This window comes from Oncorhynchus mykiss, chromosome 16, assembly GCF_057628025.1.
Source record: "Oncorhynchus mykiss isolate SJ-2025 chromosome 16, ASM5762802v1, whole genome shotgun sequence".
In the NCBI taxonomy this organism is placed as follows: Eukaryota; Metazoa; Chordata; class Actinopteri; order Salmoniformes; family Salmonidae; genus Oncorhynchus; species Oncorhynchus mykiss.
The window spans coordinates 48,691,516-48,711,357 of NC_143037.1; the positions used below are offsets into that span (position 1 = coordinate 48,691,516).

Genomic DNA, 19,842 nt, shown 5'->3' on the forward strand with positions numbered 1-19,842 from the left:
AAGTACGTTCATCTCTAGGAGACAGAACGCGTCTCCTTCCTAAGCGGTGTGACGGCTGTGTGGTTCCATGGTGTTTATACCTGCATACTATTGTTTGTACAGATGAACGTGGTACCTTCTGGCGTTTGGAAATTGCTCCCACGGATGAACCAGACTTGTGGAGGTCTACAATTTTTTTCTGAGGTCTTGGCTGATTTCTTTTGATTTTCCCTTGATGTCAAACAAAGAGGCCCTGAGTTTGAAGGTAAGCTGTTTAAAGTCAACTTAGTGTATGTAAACTTCTGACCCACTGGAATTGTGATACAGTGTCTTAACCGACTTGCCAAAACTATAGTTTGTTAACAAGAAATTTGTGGAGTGCTTGAACAATGAGTTTTAATGACTCCAACCTAAGTGTATGTAAACTTCCGACTTCAATTGTACCCTTACCACCTTGGGTCGGCCCGTTAGGAAGTCCAGGATCCAGTTGCAGAGGCAGGTGTTTAGTCCCGGGGTCCTTAGCATATTGATGAGCTTTGAGGCCACTATGGTGTTGAACGCTGAGCTGTAGTCAATGAATAGCATTTTCACATAGCTGTTCCTTTTGTCCAGTTGTGAAAGGGCAGTATGGAGTGCAATAGCGATGGCATCATCTGTGGATCTGTTAGGGCAGTATGCAAATTGGAGTGGGTCTAGGGTTTCTGGAATAATGGGGTTGATGTGAGCCATGTCCATCCTTTCAATGCACTTCATGGCTACAGACATGAATGCTACGGGTCGGTATTCATGTCCCTGAATATTGGCATCTTCAGCTTGGCTACACATAACCCTGAATATTGGCATCTTCAGCTTGGTTACACATCAACTGTCTGCCCAACTCATTTTTTAAAGATCATAAAAAAGGAAAATCCAGTTGTGTAATGCTATGTTGGATGAAATGCAAACAGACGGTTCCTGAGCCAAGAAAAGGTTGTTGTAATGCCTATATGTTCTGACAAGTTTCATAGAGATTAAGGACATACAGTAGGTCTCAGGTTCTATCCACTGTTAGACCTAAATACAAAAAATGTCTTGAAACACCCTTTTTGCTTTGCTTTGCTTTGTGTGTGTGTGTGTGTGTGTGTGTGTGTGTGTGTGTGTGTGTGTGTGTGTGTGTGTGTGTGTGTGTGTGTGTGTGTGTGTGTGTGTGTATAACCACATCGCCTTTGGCTTTACATGATTTGGTGCAAAATACTGTAGCTACTTTTGAAACAATGATACGTCTCTATTTTGATTTTACATGCACCATCGGTTTTGCCAGTTTAATTTACTGTAAGTTTCTCAATTGGCTGGGATATTTTTACCTTCAAGAAGGCAGTCAAATAGAATGAATGTCATCGATTAAGTATTATCAGGTGAAGGGAAAGTTGTATAATGTGAAACAACTTAGTCTATGTCAAACTATTGAATGTGTGTGTGTGTGTGTGTGTGTGTCTGTGTGTGCACTTGAGTGAATGTGTGTGTCTGTGTATGTCTGCACAAGCACCCAGGTCCAGGCTGTGTTCATTGGACTGGCGCGGCTGAAAGGGCTCTCAGGGCTCAGGAGAAACCAAAGTTCTCTCTAGCTGTGATCTAAAAGGAGGAGCATCCAGCAGCAGGGGTCCAGAAGAGGTTCTTAAGGGGCAGGTGGCTCTCTCGTTACATTGTATTCCTGCATCACGGCATCTCCCTCAGTAAACTGTTGTCTAAATTACCACCAGATGAACAACACTTACAGACATCTGCTGCAGCCGGACCTTCGGCTCGAATGAGACTAATAGGGAGTCTCTGGCCAGGGAAGACCAGCTTGGGAACTGGACCGGCACCGGCATTGAGCCTGGTCTGGGTGAGCTGGTCCACATCCAGGCTGAGGTGTTCCTGATACTAGGGATCGTCAGCCTTCTGGAGAACATCTTGGTGATATCGGCGATGGTGAAGAACAAGAACCTCCATTCACCCATGTACGTCGTCTTTTGCAGTCTTGCTGCTGCTGACATGCTGGTGAGTGTCTCCAACTCACTAGAGACGGTGGTAATCCCTGCACTGAACAGTCGGTTGATGATAGTGGCGGACAACCACTTTATTCAACTCATGGACAACTTCTATGACTGCACAATCTGTATCTCTCTGCTGGCTTCAATTTGTAACCTTCCAATTATCGCCATTGACTGTTACGTGACCATCTTCTATGCCCTGCGCTACCACAGCATCGTGACAATGCGACGGGCTCTCCTGGCCATCGGGGGGGGGGGGGGGGGATCTGGCTGACATGTGTGTCTGTGGGATAGTCTTCATCGTCTACTCAGAGAGCAAGGCAGTCATTGTGTGTCTGATCATCATGTTCTTCACCATGCTGGTGCTCATGGTCACTCTGTACGTTCACATGTTTCTGCTGGCGAGGCTGCACATCAAGCGCATCGCTGCTCTGCCTGTAGAGGGCGTGGTTCCCCAGAGGACCTGCATGAAGGGAGCGGTCACCATCACCATTCTTCTGGGGGTGTTTGTCTGCTGCTGGGCACCTTTCTTCCTCCACCTCATCCTCCTTATCACCTGTCCCAAGGACCCACTCTGTGTCTGCTACATGTCCCACTTCACTACCTACCTGGTGCTCATCATGTGTAACTATGTCATAGACCCCGTCATCTATGCCTTCCGCAGCCTTGAGATGCGCACAAACTTCAAGGAGATCCTGTGTTGTTTCAGTGCAACTTGCAGGATTTTCCACTGTAAATACTGAGTGTTGTAGTTTTTCCACATTTTAGAAATGGCACAGAATAGGCTTTGAAGGTGGAAGTTTTATGTGCTGTGTATTTGGACCTGCAGGTTTGGCTTAGTGGCTTTGTGTTTGTGAAAATGTGAGAAGCAAACAGTAAAAAGTGAATGATTTAACTCCAGTGTGATTTATTTAGTTAAATATTGTAGTGACATTGTGTTTATTAGCGCTGAGATCGACTCTGCCACACAAACTTTATTTTGTGGCACAGTTGATGCCAACTTTAATATTCACATGGAAAAGTCCACAGACCCATTCCAAAAGCCATCATCGACTCAGTGGGTTTTGTCCAACATGTCTCTGGACCTACTCACTGTCACAGTCATACTCTGGACCAAGTTTTGTCCCATGGAATAAATGTTGTGGATCTTAATGTTTTTCCTGTGACGGCCCTCCCACTCTGTCTGCCGTATTCTCTCTTTGTTCTTGTTTCGTTATTAGGATGCCAGTGAGCGGCGTTGGGAGGGTCGTCAGCTACATGGGAAACACCTGGGCCAGGTGTGTCCCAGGATAAATAGACCTCTTCCACATTCATGGAAGAGACTCCCTCCATGCAGACACCTATAGATTTTGTTGTGTTTCTTGGTGTTTTTTTGGTTGTTTGCTTTAGCATCTTTCAACACCCTGCATTATCCCATGCATGCAAAACACTCACACTACTGATTACACACACCATTGCATATTTTACTTAGCTACTTATTTAATAAATATATATTTTGTTAATCCTTATCTCCACGTTGTCTCCCTTTTGTTACAGGCTTTGAGTCGGTTCGTGACATTCCTCATAATCCTGGACTATCGGACCACCATTTTATTACGTTTGCAATTGCAACAAATAATCTGCTCAGACCCCAACCAAGGAGCATCAAAAGTCGTGCTATAAATTCACAGACAACACAAAGATTCCTTGATGCCCTTCCAGACTCCCTCTGCATACCCAAGGATGTCAGATGACAAAAATCAGTTAACCACCTAACTGAGGAACTCAATTTAACCTTGCGCAATACCCTAGATGCAGTTGCACCCCTAAACTAAACATTTCTCATAAGAAACCAGCTCCATGGTATACAGAAAATACCCGAGCTCTGAAGCAAGCTTCTAGAAAATTGGAACGGAAATGGCGCCACACCAAACTGGAAGTCTTCCGACTAGCTTGGAAAGACAGTACCGTGCAGTGTCGAAGAGCCCTCACTGCTGCTCGATCATCCTATTTTTCCAACTTAATTGAGGAAAATAAGAACAATCCGAAATTTATTTTTGATACTGTCGTAAAGCTAACTAAAAAGCAGCATTCCCCAAGTGAGGATGGCTTTCACTTCAGCAGTAATAAATTCATGAACTTTGAGGAAAAGATCATGATCATAAGAAAGCAAATTACGGACTCTTTAAATCTGCGTATTCCTTCAAAGCTCAGTTGTCCTGAGTCTGCACAACTCTGCCAGGACCTAGGATCTAGGGAGACACTCAAGTGTTTTAGGACTATATCTCTTGACACAATGATTAAAACAATCATGGCCTCTAAACCTTCAAGCTGCGTACTGGACCCTATTCCAACTAAACTACTGAAAGAGCTGCTTCCTGTGCTTAGCCCTCCTATGTTGAACATAATAAACGACTCTCTATCCACCGGATGTGTACCAAACTCACTAAAAGTGGCAGTAATAAAGCCTGTCTTGAAAAAGCCAAACCATGACCCAGAAAATATAAAAAACTATCGGCCTATATCGAATCTTCCATTCCTCAACTTTTAGAAAAGGCTGCAACTCACTGCCTTCCTGAAGACAAACAATGTATATGAAATGCTTCAGTCTGGTTTTAGACCCCATCATAGCACTGAGACTGCACTTGTGAAGGTGGTAAATTACCTTTTAATGGCATCAGACCGAGGCTCTGCATCTGTGCTCTTAGACCTTAGTGCTGCTTTTGATACCATCGATCACCACATTCTTTTGGAGAGATTGGAAACCCAAATTGGTCTACACGGACAAGTTCTGGCCTGGTTTAGATCTTATCTGTCGGAAAGATATGTTTGTCTCTGTGAATGGTTTGTCCTCTGACAAATCAACTGTAAATTTCAGTGTTCCTCAAGGTTCCCTTTTAGGACCACTATTGTTTTCAATATATTTTACCTCTTGGGGATGTCATCCGAAAACATAATGTTAACTTTCACTGCTATGCGGATGACACACAGCTGTACATTTCAATGAAACATGGTGAAGCCCCAAAATTGCCCTCGCTAGAAGCCTGTGTTTTAGACATAAGGAAGTGGATGGCTGCAAACTTTCTACTTTTAAACTCGGACAAAAGAGATGCTTGTTCTAGGTCCCAAGAAACAAAGAGATCTTCTGTTGAATCTGACAATTAATATTAATGGTTGTACAGTCGTCTCAAATAAAACTGTGAAGGACCTTGGCGGTACTCTGGACCCTGATCTCTCTTTTGACGAACTTATCAAGACTGTTTCAAGGACAGCTTTTTTCCATCAATGTAACATTGCAAAAATCAGAAACTTTCTGTCCAAAAATGATGCAGAAAAATGTATCCATGCTTTTGTTATTTCCCGGATAAAGCACTAAATATACTTCAGTTAGTGCTAAATACAGCTGCTAGAATCCTGACTAGAACCAAAAAAGTTGATCATATTACTCCAGTGCTAGCCTCCCGACACTGGCTTCCTGTTAAGGCAAGGGCTGATTTCAAGGTTTTACTGATAACCTACAAAGCATTACATGGGCTTGCTCCTACCTATCTCTCTGATTTGGTCCTGCCGTACATACCTACACGTACGCCACGGTCACAAGACGCAGGCCTCCTAATTGTGCCTAGAATTTCTAAGCAAACAGCTGGAGGCAGGGCTTTCTCCTATAGAGCTACATTTTTATGGAATGGTCTGCCTACCCATGTGAGAGACGCAGACTCGGTCTCAACCTTTAAGTCTTTACTGAAGACTCATCTCTTCAGTGGGTCATATGATTGAGTGTAGTCTGGCCCAGGAGTGTGAAGGTGAACGGAAAGGCTCTGGAGCAACGAACCGCCCTTGCTGTCTCTGCCTGGCCAGTTCCCCTATTTCCACTGGGATTCTCTGCCTCTAACCCTATTACGGGGGCTGAGTCACTGGCTTACTGGTGCTCTTTCATGCCGTCTCTAGGAGGGGTGCGTCACTTGAGTGGGTTGAGTCACTGATGTGATCTTCCTGTCTGGGTTGGTGCCCCCCTTGGGTTGTGCCGTGGCGATCTTTGTGGGGTATACTCAGCCTTGTCTCAGGATGGTAAGTTGGTGGTTGAAGATATCCCTCTAGTGGTGTGGGGGCTGTGCTTTGGAAAAGTGTTTGGCCCTGTCCGGGGGTATCCTCGGATGGGGCCTCAATGTCTCCTGACCCCCCCTGTCTCAGCCTCCAGTATTTATGCTGCAGTAGTTTATGTTTATGCTGGGGTCAGTTTGTTATATCTGGAGTACTTCTCCTGTCTTATCCGGTGTCTGGTGTGAATTTAAGTATGCTCTCTCTAATTATCTCTTTCTCTCTTTCTTTCTCTTTCTCGGAGGACCTGAGCCCTAGGACCATGCCTCAAGACTACCTGGCATGAGGACTCCTTGCTGTCCCCAGTCCACCTAACCGTGCTGCTCCTCCAGTTTCAACTGTTTTGCCTGCGGCTATGGAATCCTGACCTGTTCACCGGACGTGCTACCTGTCCCAGACCTGCTGTTTTCAACTCTCTAGAGACAGCAGGAGTGGTAGAGATACTCTTAATGATCGGCTATGAAAAGCCAACTGACATTTACTCCTGAGGTGCTGACTTGCTGCACCCTCGACAACTACTGTGATTATTATTATTTGACCATGCTGGTCATTTATGAACATTTGAACATCTTGGCCATGTTCTGTTATAATCTCCACCCGGCACAGCCAGAAGAGGACTGGCCACCCCTCAGAGCCTGGTTCCTCTCTAGGTTTCTTTCTAGGTTTTGGCCTTTCTAGGGAGTTTTTCCTAGCCACCGTGCTTCTACACCTGCATTGCTTGCTGTTTGGGGTTTTAGGCTGGGTTTCTGTACAGCACTTTGAGATATCAGCTAATGTACGAAGGGCTATATAAATACATTTGATTTGATTTGATTTGAACTGGGCTATGACCCAGAACGTTGGGGTTTGAATACCACCGCGGACAAGCTCACTCTCCATACCTGTTTTTTTATGATATACACTACCGGTCAAAAGATTTAGAACACCTACTCATTCAAGAGTTTTTCTTTATTTGTACTATTTTCTACATTGTAGAATAACTATGAAAACTATGAAATAACACATATGGAATCATGTAGTAACCAAAAAAGTGTTTTAGATGTTAGGAAAAATATATATAGATGTTAGATTCTTCAATGTAGCCACCCTTTGCCTTGATGACAGCTTTGCACACTCTAGGCAACCAGCTTCATCTGAAATGCTTTTCCAACAGTCTTGAAGAAGTTGTTGTTGGCTGCTTTTCCTTCACTCTGCGGTCTTCATCCCAAACCCTCTCAATTGGGCTGAGGGCAATTCCAAGATGGCATAGCAGTCAGACGTATTTGTCCTTCGTCTTGTCGTGTCCCATGTATATATATTTTTCTTCCCATATCTTTTATATTTTTCTAAACCCTTACTTCAAAATACTCTCCTGCAACCCGCCTCATCCAATGTGGTGTGGACCTGCTTTTTCTCTAAATGACATTGACCTCATCCCGACAGTAGAGGATGCCTGGTTATTCTTTAAAAGTCTTGGTTTCTCAAATGATTGCCTCACCTGGTTCACCAACTACTTCTCTGATAGAGCTCAGTGTGTCAAATCGGAGGGCCTGTTGTCCGGACCTCTGGCAGTCTCTAAGTGGGTACCACAGGGTTCACTTCTCGGGCCGACTCTCTTCTCTGTATACATCAATGATGTCACTCTTGCTGCTGGTGATTCTCTGATCCACCTCTACGCAGACGACATCATTCTGTATACTTCTGGCCCTTCTTTGGACACTGTGTTAACTAACCTCCAGACAAGCTTCAATGTCATACAACTCTCCTTCCGTGGCCTCCAACTGCCGTTAAACACAAATAAAACTAAATGCATGCTATTCAACCGATCATTGCCCGCACCTGCCCGCCCATCTAGCATCACTACTCTGGATGGTTCTGACTTAGAATACGTGGGTAACTACAAATAGCTAGGTGTCTGGCTAGACTGTAAACTCTCCTTCCAGACTCACATTAAACATCTCCAACCAAAAATTAAATCTAGAATCGGCTTCCTATTTCGCAACAAAGCTTCCTTCACTCATGCTGCCAAACATACCCTCGTAAAACTGACCATCCTACTGATCCTTGACTTCGGCGATGTCATCTATAAAATAGCCTCCAACACTCTACTCAGCAAACTGGATGTAGTCTATCACAGGGCCATCTGTTTTGCCACCAAAGCCCCATACACTACTCACCACTGCGACCTGTACGCTCTCGTTGGCTGGCCCTCGCTTCATACTCATCGCCAAACCCACTGGCTACAGGTTATCTGCAAGTCTCTGCTAGGTAAAGCCCCGCCCTATCTCAGCTCGCTGGTCACCATAGCAGCACCCACTCGTAGCACGTGCTCCAGCAGGTATATCTCACTGGTCACCCCCAAAGCCAATTCCTCCTTTGGTCGCCTTTCCTTCCAGTTCTCTGCTGCTACTGACTGGAACAAACTGCAAAAATCACTGAAGCTGGAGATTCCCATCTCCCTCACTAGCTTTAAGAACCAGCTGTCAGAGCAGCTCACAGATCACTGCACCTGTTCATAGCCCATCTGTATACAGCCCATCTACCTACCCATCCCCATACTGTATTTATTTATTTTGCTCCCTTTGCACCACAGTATCTCTACTTGCACATCCATCTTTTGCACATCTACCATTCCAGTGTTTAATTGCCATATTGTAATTACTTCGCCACCATGGCCTATTTATTGCCATAACTCCCTTTTTTGACCTAATTTGCACTTACTGTATATAGACTTTTTTTCTACTGTATTATTGACTGTATGTTTTCTTCATTCCAGGTGTAACTCTGTGTTGTTGTATGTGTCGAACTGCTATGCTTTATCTTGGCCAGGTCACAGTTGCAAATGAGAACTTGTTCTCAACTAGCTTACCTGGTTAAATAAAGGTGTTCTCAACTAGCCTACCTGGTTAAATAAAGGTGTTCTCAACTAGCCTACCTGGTTAAATAAAGGTGTTCTCAACTAGCTTACCTGGTTAAATAAAGGTGTTCTCAACTAGCCTACCTGGTTAAATAAAGGTGTTCTCAACTAGCCTACCTGGTTAAATAAAGGTGTTCTCAACTAGCCTACCTGGTTAAATAAAGGTGTTCTCTACTAGCCTACCTGGTTAAATAAAGGTTAAATAAAGGTCCAGTGAATGTGGAGGCCAGGTCATCTGAGGCTGCATCAAACAGGAGTAATGAATATGATTGCAAGTATTTAAGAAGAAAAAAAGGAACCATAAAAGCTCAACGTGTGTGCATGGTACGATTTTTTCATGTACGCATGAGTAGCACTATGAACCTGTATTAATGTCCACATGATAAACTACAGTACAATATTTAAAATATATTTTTGTACAGTATTTTTATTTAAGAAAAACAACTTTCACACTTTTTTATCCATGTGATATTATCTAAGTTGTTGTGTCACAATTATCTGGTTATCTGATTATTATCTGGTTGTATTTTCAAGAATCACCAACAGGTGGAGTTCTGTACTCATGTTTTCAAATGGTCTATTTCAATCGACCCTCAATGAGAAGACACATCTCTGTAAATGTCAAATCGATGCGTACGGGATCCATAAAACATGTTCCTTTGTTCTGATGCTACCAGGGTAATCTGCTGCAGTACATAGGTCAAGTCATTGGGGAGTCTGTGTTAGCCCCTCTGTGTTCAGTAGATTCTGTCAAGCCAATGCACCCAGAAGGACAGCATCCGAACCAGCTGGATTTCCCCCCACAAGGTAAGGCCAATACAGGCTGGAGAACAGTAAGGGAAGAATGACACAGCTCTTTCACTTTCCATAGTTAGGAAAGCAAGAACAGGAACTGAAACAACATTGCACGGGCAGGAGGAGGATTATCAGTGATGAAACACAGAATGATTTTCAACTTGTATTACTTGCTGTTTTAACAGACACGATTTAAGTTTAAAAAAAAGGAAAACATATCACAGACAGACCTATACGACAGAGGTTTAAATGCAAGGTGTAAGTGTGTTGTGACATAGTGACAAAGTACCCTCCTAGAAGAGTAGGACGTGAGAGATTCTTATGGAGAAATGTCCGAGTCACCTCACTCACTGTAACTTCTCCATGTTAGGGAGAAAGGGCAATACACTGAACAGGTTAATAGGCCATGGTGTTTCGTGTGCAAACAAAATTGCAAAATGCTAACCCCCCTCCCCCCTCCATTACACACTTCCTGGCAGAAGCATAGATACTTTTGTGAAAAACCACAGACAGTTCTTTGGAAAGTGTTTTTTCGTCTGTATCATACAGGGCACAATACAGTTGAATACAGAAAACAACACACCTGAGCCTCATAACATTTGTATATTCTGGCCTACATAGTTAATAACAATACAGTATCATAGGCAGAGAAATCCCCAAAGCCTGACGCTAAGTCATTACAGCACCCTGCGGTTTGAACTCGATAGGGCATGACCAGCAAGGGCTACCAGCAATCCTGTACATGATTCATACCTCATCAGCATCAAACACTTCACAAAGTGGATCTTGGATCTTCACCAATCAATGGATCTTCACCCATCAACTCCAGTATTGGCAGAATGAAATCAGTACAGTAGTCTATGATAAGTAGGGTGAACAATCTGTGTAGAACCGCATTTAGTGGATAACTGCTCAGGGTATCATTGCAAGATTTTTGCAACACAAAGCAGAACTTCTGATATACTGTATATTTGAAGCAGATATTTACATCTTTCATTGTATTGTTAGGTTTTACTTTACATTATTGTGTTTGTCATAAATTTGAAGTTTATCCAGCTGACCTACAAGTAATTGCCAAAATAAAGGAAACACCAACATAAAAGTGTCTTTATTTTATAGACGGGTTGGATGTTTAGCAACCAAACCGATGTGTGCCCAACTATAGGGCAAAATAGACAGGGTAACTTAGATTGTTTACAACATTTAACCTATATTTAGTCTCCAAATGTGTATAAATTGATGTGCACAATGTGCACTTGTTGTCTCTCAAATACATGGTTGCAGTTGTTGGTTAGCTAGCTAGCGAATTTTTGCCTTTTTAAAATTTGAGCCACCTATGATTCCCCACATGGTAGTTTCTTGTCATTGTTGCTAGCTATCTGACCATTCAGAATCGTAACACCACACTGACTTTTGCCTCATTGATGTGCGTGCATCATTCTCGTGACGTTGTCAGCCAGCCCGTCTATAGTGCATTGGTTCACCACAAGCCGCCAGAACAACTTCAATGCGCCTTGGCATAGATTCCACATCTGTCCGGAACTCTATTGGAGGGATGTGACCACGAGAAATTTCAGAATTAGGTGTTTTGTTGATGGTGGTGGAAAACGCTGTCTTAGGCGCCGCTCCAGAATCTCTGTTGAATTGGGTTGAGATCTGGTGACTGAGATGCACACACACACACACACACACACACACACACACACACACACACACACACACACACACACACACACACACACACACACACACACACACACACACACACACACACACCCTTTCAACCCCCTATACTCCTTTGAGACCCCTCTTTCAAAGTCACTGAGATCTCTTCTAGACATGGTAGTCAAAATAATGGGCAACTGGGCATTTTTATACATGAACCTAAGCATGATGGGATGTTAATTCCTTAATTAACTCAGGAACCACACCTGTGTGGAAGCACCTGCTTCCAATATACGTTGAATCCCTCATTTACTCAAGTGTTTCCTTTTATTTTGCCATCTGCTTGCAGCTAACCTCAGATGTTTTCACAGGCCTAACATGTTTTTGAAATCACTGCACTCGGAACTGTTGACCAAGGCTCAACCATTTTCATTACCACTGCTGTTGTTTGCCCCTGCTATGTCTCCTCTTGATGTTTCGAACAACCTGATGAGAAAAATAAACATTAATATAAAGGCAGCGTCTTTGAGTGGGAAATTATGCCCACATCCAGTATATTTTCCACATTTTGAGAAGAGAAAAGAGGATGTGGGGACAACTGTTTAGTGACGGCTCCCTCTTTGAGAGGAAATGTTACCTCACAGAGTGAATCATCATCCATCTATTAAACTTTTACTGCAGTGGGTGTCACGACTCCCACCGAGGGTGGCTCCCCTTCCTGTTCGGGTGGCGCTCGGCGCTCGTCGTCACCGGCCTACTAGCTGCCACTGATTTTTTTCCTCCCCTTCCTTGTCTGTTTATTAGTTATACTCGTTGTACACGCATGTATGTCACGGTTGTTCGTGTACGTGAGCTGTTTTTTGGGACTGTTTAGTTCCCCTGTGTTTTGGGGTATTTGTTTTGAGTGGCGTCTGTTTTCACCTGGTCGGTGTATAAAGAAGTCGCCTACTCTGAACTCTCTGTCTCCTGCGTCTGACTCCTTCCTCCACTACACCCCGGGCATTACAGTGGGGCGAAATCAAGGTCTTGGTAGTCTTAAACAAATCTACTTTGAAACAAAAGTATTCACCTCACAGACATGGTTATGGGCTTTAAAAAAAAAGAAGACGCCTGTACCATGTCAGATAAAGAGTTGAAATGTATAACATCTTGAGTTTACATCCCAATAATACACTTTACGTACATCACAGAAGACTGAAAAATAACAAAAACGTTTGATATAGAAACACCGGATTTCCTGCCTATTGTTTTATTTCTATGTTTATTAACTTTGAAATTCTGAAAAATATGAATAACACTTTAGCCTTGAGGCCACTAGGTGATTTGTCTGCAGGAAAGGGCAACGTCACCTCACATAGATTGTCACAACCGCTGCAGTTATGGAGTTTGGATAGTTCTATGTCATGAAAACAACTCGCATGATTACGGTAAGTACCCTCCACACCCACTAGTTTGTGTCATTGTAGCTATGGTAAATCTGAGGAGGTGAAATTTGAGAAAACCCAGTAAAGTAGCCTATCAACTACATAGTCTGCTACAACGACACCACATAGGGTTAAAGGCTATATAAAATATATTGATTTACCTGCATAGAGATGAGACACAGAGCGATTTTGACAAGGCCAAGAATCAAGAATCCACATAAAGTCCATATGACAGAGACCTCCACCAAATGCATGGTACACTGTGGGGTAGTGTGAGTCACACCCTGCCATGCTGTCACTGCCACTGTAGTCTGGATAACACAATCTGTGGACATGTGATTAAAGTTAATGAGACCAGGAAAGTTACAGAATGCTCTGTTATTCTCTGGACCTGTTACTGTACTATGAAACCTGGATTTTTGCTTGGCCCAGTGGTTTTTATGGTGATTAAAGCAATGTATCCAAACAATCAATCAATCCATCATCCCTCGTCATACCTAGGTTATAATACTATTCATTTCCATAGCCTACTCTAAGTCAACCCACTATAGTGAGTAATAGTTTACCTGTAGATACACTGAGGGTGACATTTGACTCTCTGTTGGTCTGTCCTATGTTGGCCCTGATGAGACACAGGTAGGTCCCTGCATCTTCAGGTCTGACTCTGGGAAGGACCAGACTGTCCCTCATTCCAAACCTGGCAGGTCGGGGAAATTCATAGAATTGCGGCTTCTCGTCATCACTTCTTCTGATAATACCAGTCCGGTTGTTCAGCTAAGCACAGAGAAAAGAAGATTGTATTTATTGTATATTGATCTATTCTGTTATTTATCAGAGGTATTTTACCAGAAGAAGGGATTCAAATGAGATTTACTGTCTCATACAGTAAAATCGATGAAATTGTTGCTTCTTGCGTTTTATATTTTTGTTCAGTGTAATATGTGACACTAGTTACATCAGATCAGAAAACAAAAATAATATTTGCCATTACAATACAACATTATATAGTTTGATTTGAAAGATTTCCTTCTCACCTACTCACATCATCAACAAATACCCAAATGTACTTGAAATAGAGGCATTCACTGATGAAATAGGTTTAACACAGTACCAATAATGGCCTACTGTAGCCTACCTTGTACCATGTAATGGATCGATAGCTCTTATCCTCGATAGCGTCGCACTTCATAGAGATATCTTCATTGCAGTCTACTTGGATTACTAGACTCTCGGAAAGGACTAAACTGGCCATCGTATACACTGTTGTCACAAACAAACACAAAATAAACACACGGAAGACAACTTTTCAATTCTAATGTGTGCCTGATGAAGAAAGATTGTTTGGTTCAAACTAACATTTTTATTTCACAAATATGATTTATTAGGTACGTTCTGACACACGCAACATTCTAACCTTCTAGGTCTGCATTTATGGAGAGCGTTGTGAAAACTATCTTTATGATAATAATGTTACAAATGTATTAATTTGACAATAACTTTGATTATAATTGATTAAACAAATTCACACTTACCCCAACCCAAATTAACATGGAGGTATCTCTTATACATCTTTTGCAGCAGTAATGACTAGAAGACCTGCTTTATAGTAGCAGATGACCGCACAGTTATCAACAGGATGTGTTAAAATAGGTAGGCTAGGGCTAGGTTGTAGCCTATTTTCAGTTCTTATTTCCAAACAAGAGTTGTTGAAATCGGAAAAATAATACGCGCACACACACACACGCATGCACACACACCCACTCACCTCTTCCTATACACAGACTATGCGCAGCTGCTAGGGGGCCCCAAACCCAAAAAAAAGGTTGCAATGGTTTTAGAAACTCAGTCGAGGTCTCAACTTACTGTTGACAGTTAGAATAGTTGAATACACAAGGTGCAATTTCGAATTTGGTTGTGCATCAGCAGCTTTTCTCTTGTTATGTCACACACAGTCACTCACTCAAAAACGATTTGCCCACACATACATACACAGAGAGGACAGAGAGGACAGAGAGGACAGAGAGAGGTAAAAGTGACTATATCATGCCATCATGTGGCAGTTATCTGTAAATGATTCAATGCTGTTTGATTGCCTGTGATTCAATGTTATTTCCAATACTTCAAAATACAGACTATGGCTTTATCGTTTGCTTTGATAGACCAGCAAGAAAGCAAGCTAAGCAACCCAACTCCCTCCACTCAGGAGGCATCATGATACAGAGCAGGCTGTCTCATCCTGTTGTTTTCATCCAGAGGACTTCCCCATTGTCTCTCCTGAACCATATTATTTGAACGTGTCGCTCTTGTTGACAAAAGAGGTATTCAGATATGAGTTATTATTAGGAGACTGACTTTATGGAGTGAGGCCTTTGGGTTCCTACCATCTGGATAAACAATGCCTCCTCTTTCAGGAGATACTGACACAATGAGCGACTGGGAGGGAGGAATAGCGAGCTGCTGCTGAGGACCAAATAAGATCAATGGAAATGTGGCCACTTCCTATTAAATGTTGGTCGTTGCAGCTATGAGTGTTTACACATTAGCAAGAGGTGGTGATCTTGGAGACGATGCTATAATGCTGGATACGTTTATTCCATTTTCTCCCTGCATGATTCCATGAACCTTAGTAATTAAAGCAATTTCAGAACCCAGTCCCAAATCTCACGTGTGCTGGACTTTTACAGTGCCTTGCGAAAGTATTCGGCCCCCTTGAACTTTGCGACCTTTTGCCACATTTCAGGCTTCAAACATAAAGATATAAAACTGTATTTTTTTGTGAAGAATCAACAACAAGTGGGACACAATCATGAAGTGGAACGACATTTATTGGATATTTCAAACTTTTTTAACAAATCAAAAACTGAAAAATTGGGCGTGCAAAATTATTCAGCCCCTTTACTTTCAGTGCAGCAAACTCTCTCCAGAAGTTCAGTGAGGATCTCTGAATGATCCAATGTTGACCTAAATGACTAATGATGATAAATACAATCCACCTGTGTGTAATCAAGTCTCCGTATAAATGCACCTGCACTGTGATAGTCTCAGAGGTCCGTTAAAAGCGCAGAGAGCATCATGAAGAACAAGGAACACACCAGGCAGGTCCGAGATACTGTTGAGAAGAGGTTTAAAGCCGGATTTGGATACAAAAAGATTTCCCAAGCTTTAAACATCCCAAGGAGCACTGTGCAAGCGATAATATTGAAATGGAAGGAGTATCAGACCACTGCAAATCTACCAATACCTGGCCGTCCCTCTAAACTTTCAGCTCATACAAGGAGAAGACTGATCAGAGATGCAGCCAAGAGGCCCATGATCACTCTGGATGAACTGCAGAGATCTACAGCTGAGGTGGGAGACTCTGTCCATAGGACAACAATCAGTCGTATATTGCACAAATCTGGCCTTTATGGAAGAGTGGCAAGAAGAAAGACATTTCTTAAAGATATCCATAAAAAGTGTCGTTTAAAGTTTGCCTCAAGCCACCTGGGAGACACACCAAACATGTGGAAGAAGGTGCTCTGGTCAGATGAAACCAAAATTGAACTTTTTGGCAACAATGCAAAACGTTATGTTTGGCGTAAAAGCAACACAGCTGAACACACCACCCCCACTGTCAAACATGGTGGTGGCAGCATCATGGCTTGGGCCTGCTTTTCTTCAGCAGGGACAGGGAAGATGGTTAAAATTGATGGGAAGATGGATGGAGCCAAATACAGGACCATTCTGGAAGAAAACCTGATGGAGTCTGCAAAAGACCTGAGACTGGGACGGAGATTTGTCTTCCAACAAGACAATGATCCAAAACATAAAGCAAAATCTACAATGGAATGGTTAAAAAATAAACATATCCAAGTGTTAGAATGGCCAAGTCAAAGTCCAGACCTGAATCCAATCGAGAATCTGTGGAAAGAACTGAAAACTGCTGTTCACAAATGCTCTCCATCCAACCTCACTGAGCTCGAGCTGTTTTGCAAGGAGGAATGGGAAAAAAATTCAGTCTCTCGATGTGCAAAACTGATAGAGACATACCCCAAGCGACTTACAGCTGTAATCGCAGCAAAAGGTGGCGCTACAAAGTATTAACTTAAGGGGGCTGAATAATTTTGCACGCCCAATTTTTCAGTTTTTGATTTGTTAAAAAAGTTTGAAATATCCAATAAATGTCGTTCCACTTCATGATTGTGTCCCACTTGTTGTTGATTCTTCACAAAAAAATACAGTTTTATATCTTTATGTTTGAAGCCTGAAATGTGGCAAAAGGTCGCAAAGTGCAAGGGGGCCGAATACTTTCGCAAGGCACTGTATGCTAAGTATGTGTAACCATGTGCGCTGAGAGTTGGGAAGCAAGTTCAGGGAGTGTTTTAATAAATAAACACAACATAATACAACAAAAAAAGAAACACTAACAACGCACAGACAGGGAACTGAAACAGAAACAATGACACCTGGGGAAGGAACCAAAGGGAGTGACATAGATAGGGAAGGAAATCAAGGAAGTGATGGAGTCCAGGTGAGTCTAAAGATGCGCAGGTGCGCGTAACGATGGTGACAGGTGTGCTCCATAACGAGCAGCCTGGTAACCTGGAGAGGGAGCACACGTGACAGTACGTCACGAGAGACTAAAATTGAAGTACTGTAAAGGCCATCAAATTTTGTTAAAATTGCTTTTGTATTCTTCTAGAATGAACATAGAAAACTTACTGCAATAAAGTGGAATGGAATATTCCACACCACTTGGTCTAACAAATATGTTCCCAATTATTTTGGTGCTGAGGCTTGCAACACTTTGTCAAAATAATATTTTCCTCGTTAGACCATGCGAACGTCCAGGTGTTCCGATGTTAGGCTCAGTAAAACATCTTATTAAAATGCTGTGGAATGAGCTGCAACTGATACAACATGCCACGGTGTGCAAAACAGAGGACCAAAGGCTGTACAGATATCAACAGAAGTTGCATCCGCATGTAGTCTAAATACAGTCACTGCAACATCTCCCAGCGGAGTAGGTGTGTCTGTGTTTTTGTGGGGTGGAGAGTAATTCTGTTCTTTACTATGTCACACTACAGTAAATCCCTGAGGTTGTTAACATGCCCAGCTGCAAGTGTAGGGCTCCATTTTTCTGTCAACAAGGTTGTTCATTGCACACTCTCTGGCCCCTGATTAAGGATATCCTCTGAGTTTTTGCTCTTGTGCGAAATGTAATAAGCCAATGGTTCCGCTCTAGGTCTCCAGCAGGCCTAGCGCCTAACACAGCTGGGAAAATGTCCCATGTGACACATACACACACATACCATCCTGATCTCACCAGACATGTAGATATTGTCTGACACACACTTGCAACTCATCCCCCCCAAAAATCTTAATTTTCACATTAGAAGATAGAAATTGCTTTATGAAATACTCCAACCATGTTACTTGTGTTGCAGAAAGAATGCTGTCATCATCTTGGTCTAATTATAACTCACCCATGCATCCTTTCGCTGACATGGACAATAAACAGTCCCTATCATAATAGTTCATAGATTGATTAAATTACCTCATCTTTGGAACAGGATAGTGTGAGCACACACAGTCCTGTCTCGCATTGTTCAATTGTTTTCCACAAGGAAGCGTTTTCTTGGAATGGCTGTTGCAGACTTCTCACCTCTGCCTCTGTACATGGACACAGATTCTGAAGGTGGGTCACAGCAGCCTGTGCCAGAGTAAAGCAATAGTAGGATAGCCTGCATTGTTCCGCGCGGACCTTCTCTGGGAATTCCTCAGCTTCCCGACTGACCATCCCCTCCAAACACTCATAAACACACACACACACACACACTTTCAATCCCCCTGCCAAACTCAGCAGCACATAAAAGCAATGGTTCTTGTGTACATGTGCTCATGGGAGGGTACTGCTACAGTCATGACCTATTCAGGTGCACAACCTCATCTGCTTGGTCAGACGTCCTCCTCCTCCTACTTCTTCTCTGGAGAGTTGTTCATAAAATATCAAAGGGTGAAGGGGTGTATCCAAGCCGCTGAACGGAGAGCCACAACAAGTGTCCGACAGCCATTAAAATCTCTGACATGCAGGTTGAGCAAGAGGACATCTCCCCTGTCAATGGGTGTTTGAAATGTGATGATATTGTGTTTACTTCAGTATGTTATTAAAACATTACCTCTGCGCACCATTTTCCATCTACAACTGTTTAGCGAGGCCCTCTGGGCTACAAACGTCTGGAAGTAACCATACTGTACGGTAGAGAATTGAGACAGTGCTCCCTTATGGTGTTGACAAAATTCTTTCCCTTTTCTAGATAAACTGTTTTAGTTTTTCTTGTAGGGGAGAGTGGGAAAAGGAGATATTAGAGTGGTCCATGACAGATTAAATCAATAAATCAAATGTATTTAATAAATCCATTTGATGTCAGCAGTATACATAAACCCAACCTAAAACCCCAAAGAGAAAGCAATGCAGATGCACAGCAGTTAGTAAAAATTCCCTAGAGGGCAGGAACCTAGGAAAACCTAGAGAGGAACCAGGCTCAGAGGGGAGGCCAGTTTTCTTCTGGCTGTGCCAGGTGGCAATTATAAGAGTACATGGCCATTAAAGCCAGCTCGTTCTTCAAAATGTTCAAACGTTCATGGATGACCAAATAATAATCACAGTGGTTATAGAGGATGCAACAGGTCAGCACCTCAGGAGTAAATGTCAGTTGGCTTTTCATAGCCGAGCAATCAGAGATCGAGACAGCAGGTCCGGTATAGAGAGAAGGAGCGAGCGAGAGAGAGAAATAAAGAGAGAGAAATAGAGAGAGACGGCCGAGGTAGCAGGTCCGGTGAACAGGTCTGGATCAGCAGCATGACAAGGTTGACTGGGGACAGAGACAGCCAGGAGTCGTCATGGTCCTAGGGCTCATGTCCTCCAGGAGGGGAGACAGAGAGAGCGAGAGAAAGAGAGAGAAGATATACTACTTAGTTCTGTCTTGTAGTCCTAGTTCACGTTAAATGCTGA

General features: G+C 42.8%; 2 protein-coding genes across 5 annotated transcripts; one reads left to right on the forward strand and one right to left on the reverse strand.

The window, feature by feature from the left end:
• The first annotated feature begins 1,595 nt into the window (after positions 1 to 1,595).
• On the forward strand, positions 1,596 to 2,886 carry mc3r (melanocortin 3 receptor). Its single transcript, XM_036945776.2, is given in 4 exon segments — positions 1,596 to 1,763; positions 1,765 to 2,238; positions 2,241 to 2,271; positions 2,274 to 2,886. Coding segments are annotated over 4 exon segments (1,011 nt in total). The 5' UTR covers positions 1,596 to 1,718; the 3' UTR covers positions 2,735 to 2,886.
• Positions 2,887 to 9,375: 6,489 nt separating this feature from the next.
• On the reverse strand, positions 9,376 to 14,810 carry LOC118939542 (uncharacterized). 4 transcript variants are annotated; one of them, XM_090203028.1, is made up of 7 exons: positions 14,614 to 14,810; positions 14,381 to 14,447; positions 13,984 to 14,108; positions 13,415 to 13,622; positions 13,010 to 13,173; positions 11,861 to 11,910; positions 9,376 to 11,303 (listed from the first exon to the last, which is right to left on the reverse strand). In XM_090203028.1, coding segments are annotated over exons 2-7 (585 nt in total). In that variant the 5' UTR covers positions 14,418 to 14,447; positions 14,614 to 14,810; the 3' UTR covers positions 9,376 to 11,302. The 4 variants fall into 4 exon arrangements, with proteins under 4 accessions (XP_090059154.1, XP_036802942.1, XP_090059153.1 ...); XM_036947047.2 differs by lacking the exon at positions 14,614 to 14,810 and having other exon boundaries at positions 9,376 to 11,422; positions 14,381 to 14,607; XM_090203027.1 differs by lacking the exon at positions 9,376 to 11,303 and having other exon boundaries at positions 11,750 to 11,910; positions 14,614 to 14,775.
• Between the last annotated feature and the right edge of the window lie 5,032 nt (positions 14,811 to 19,842).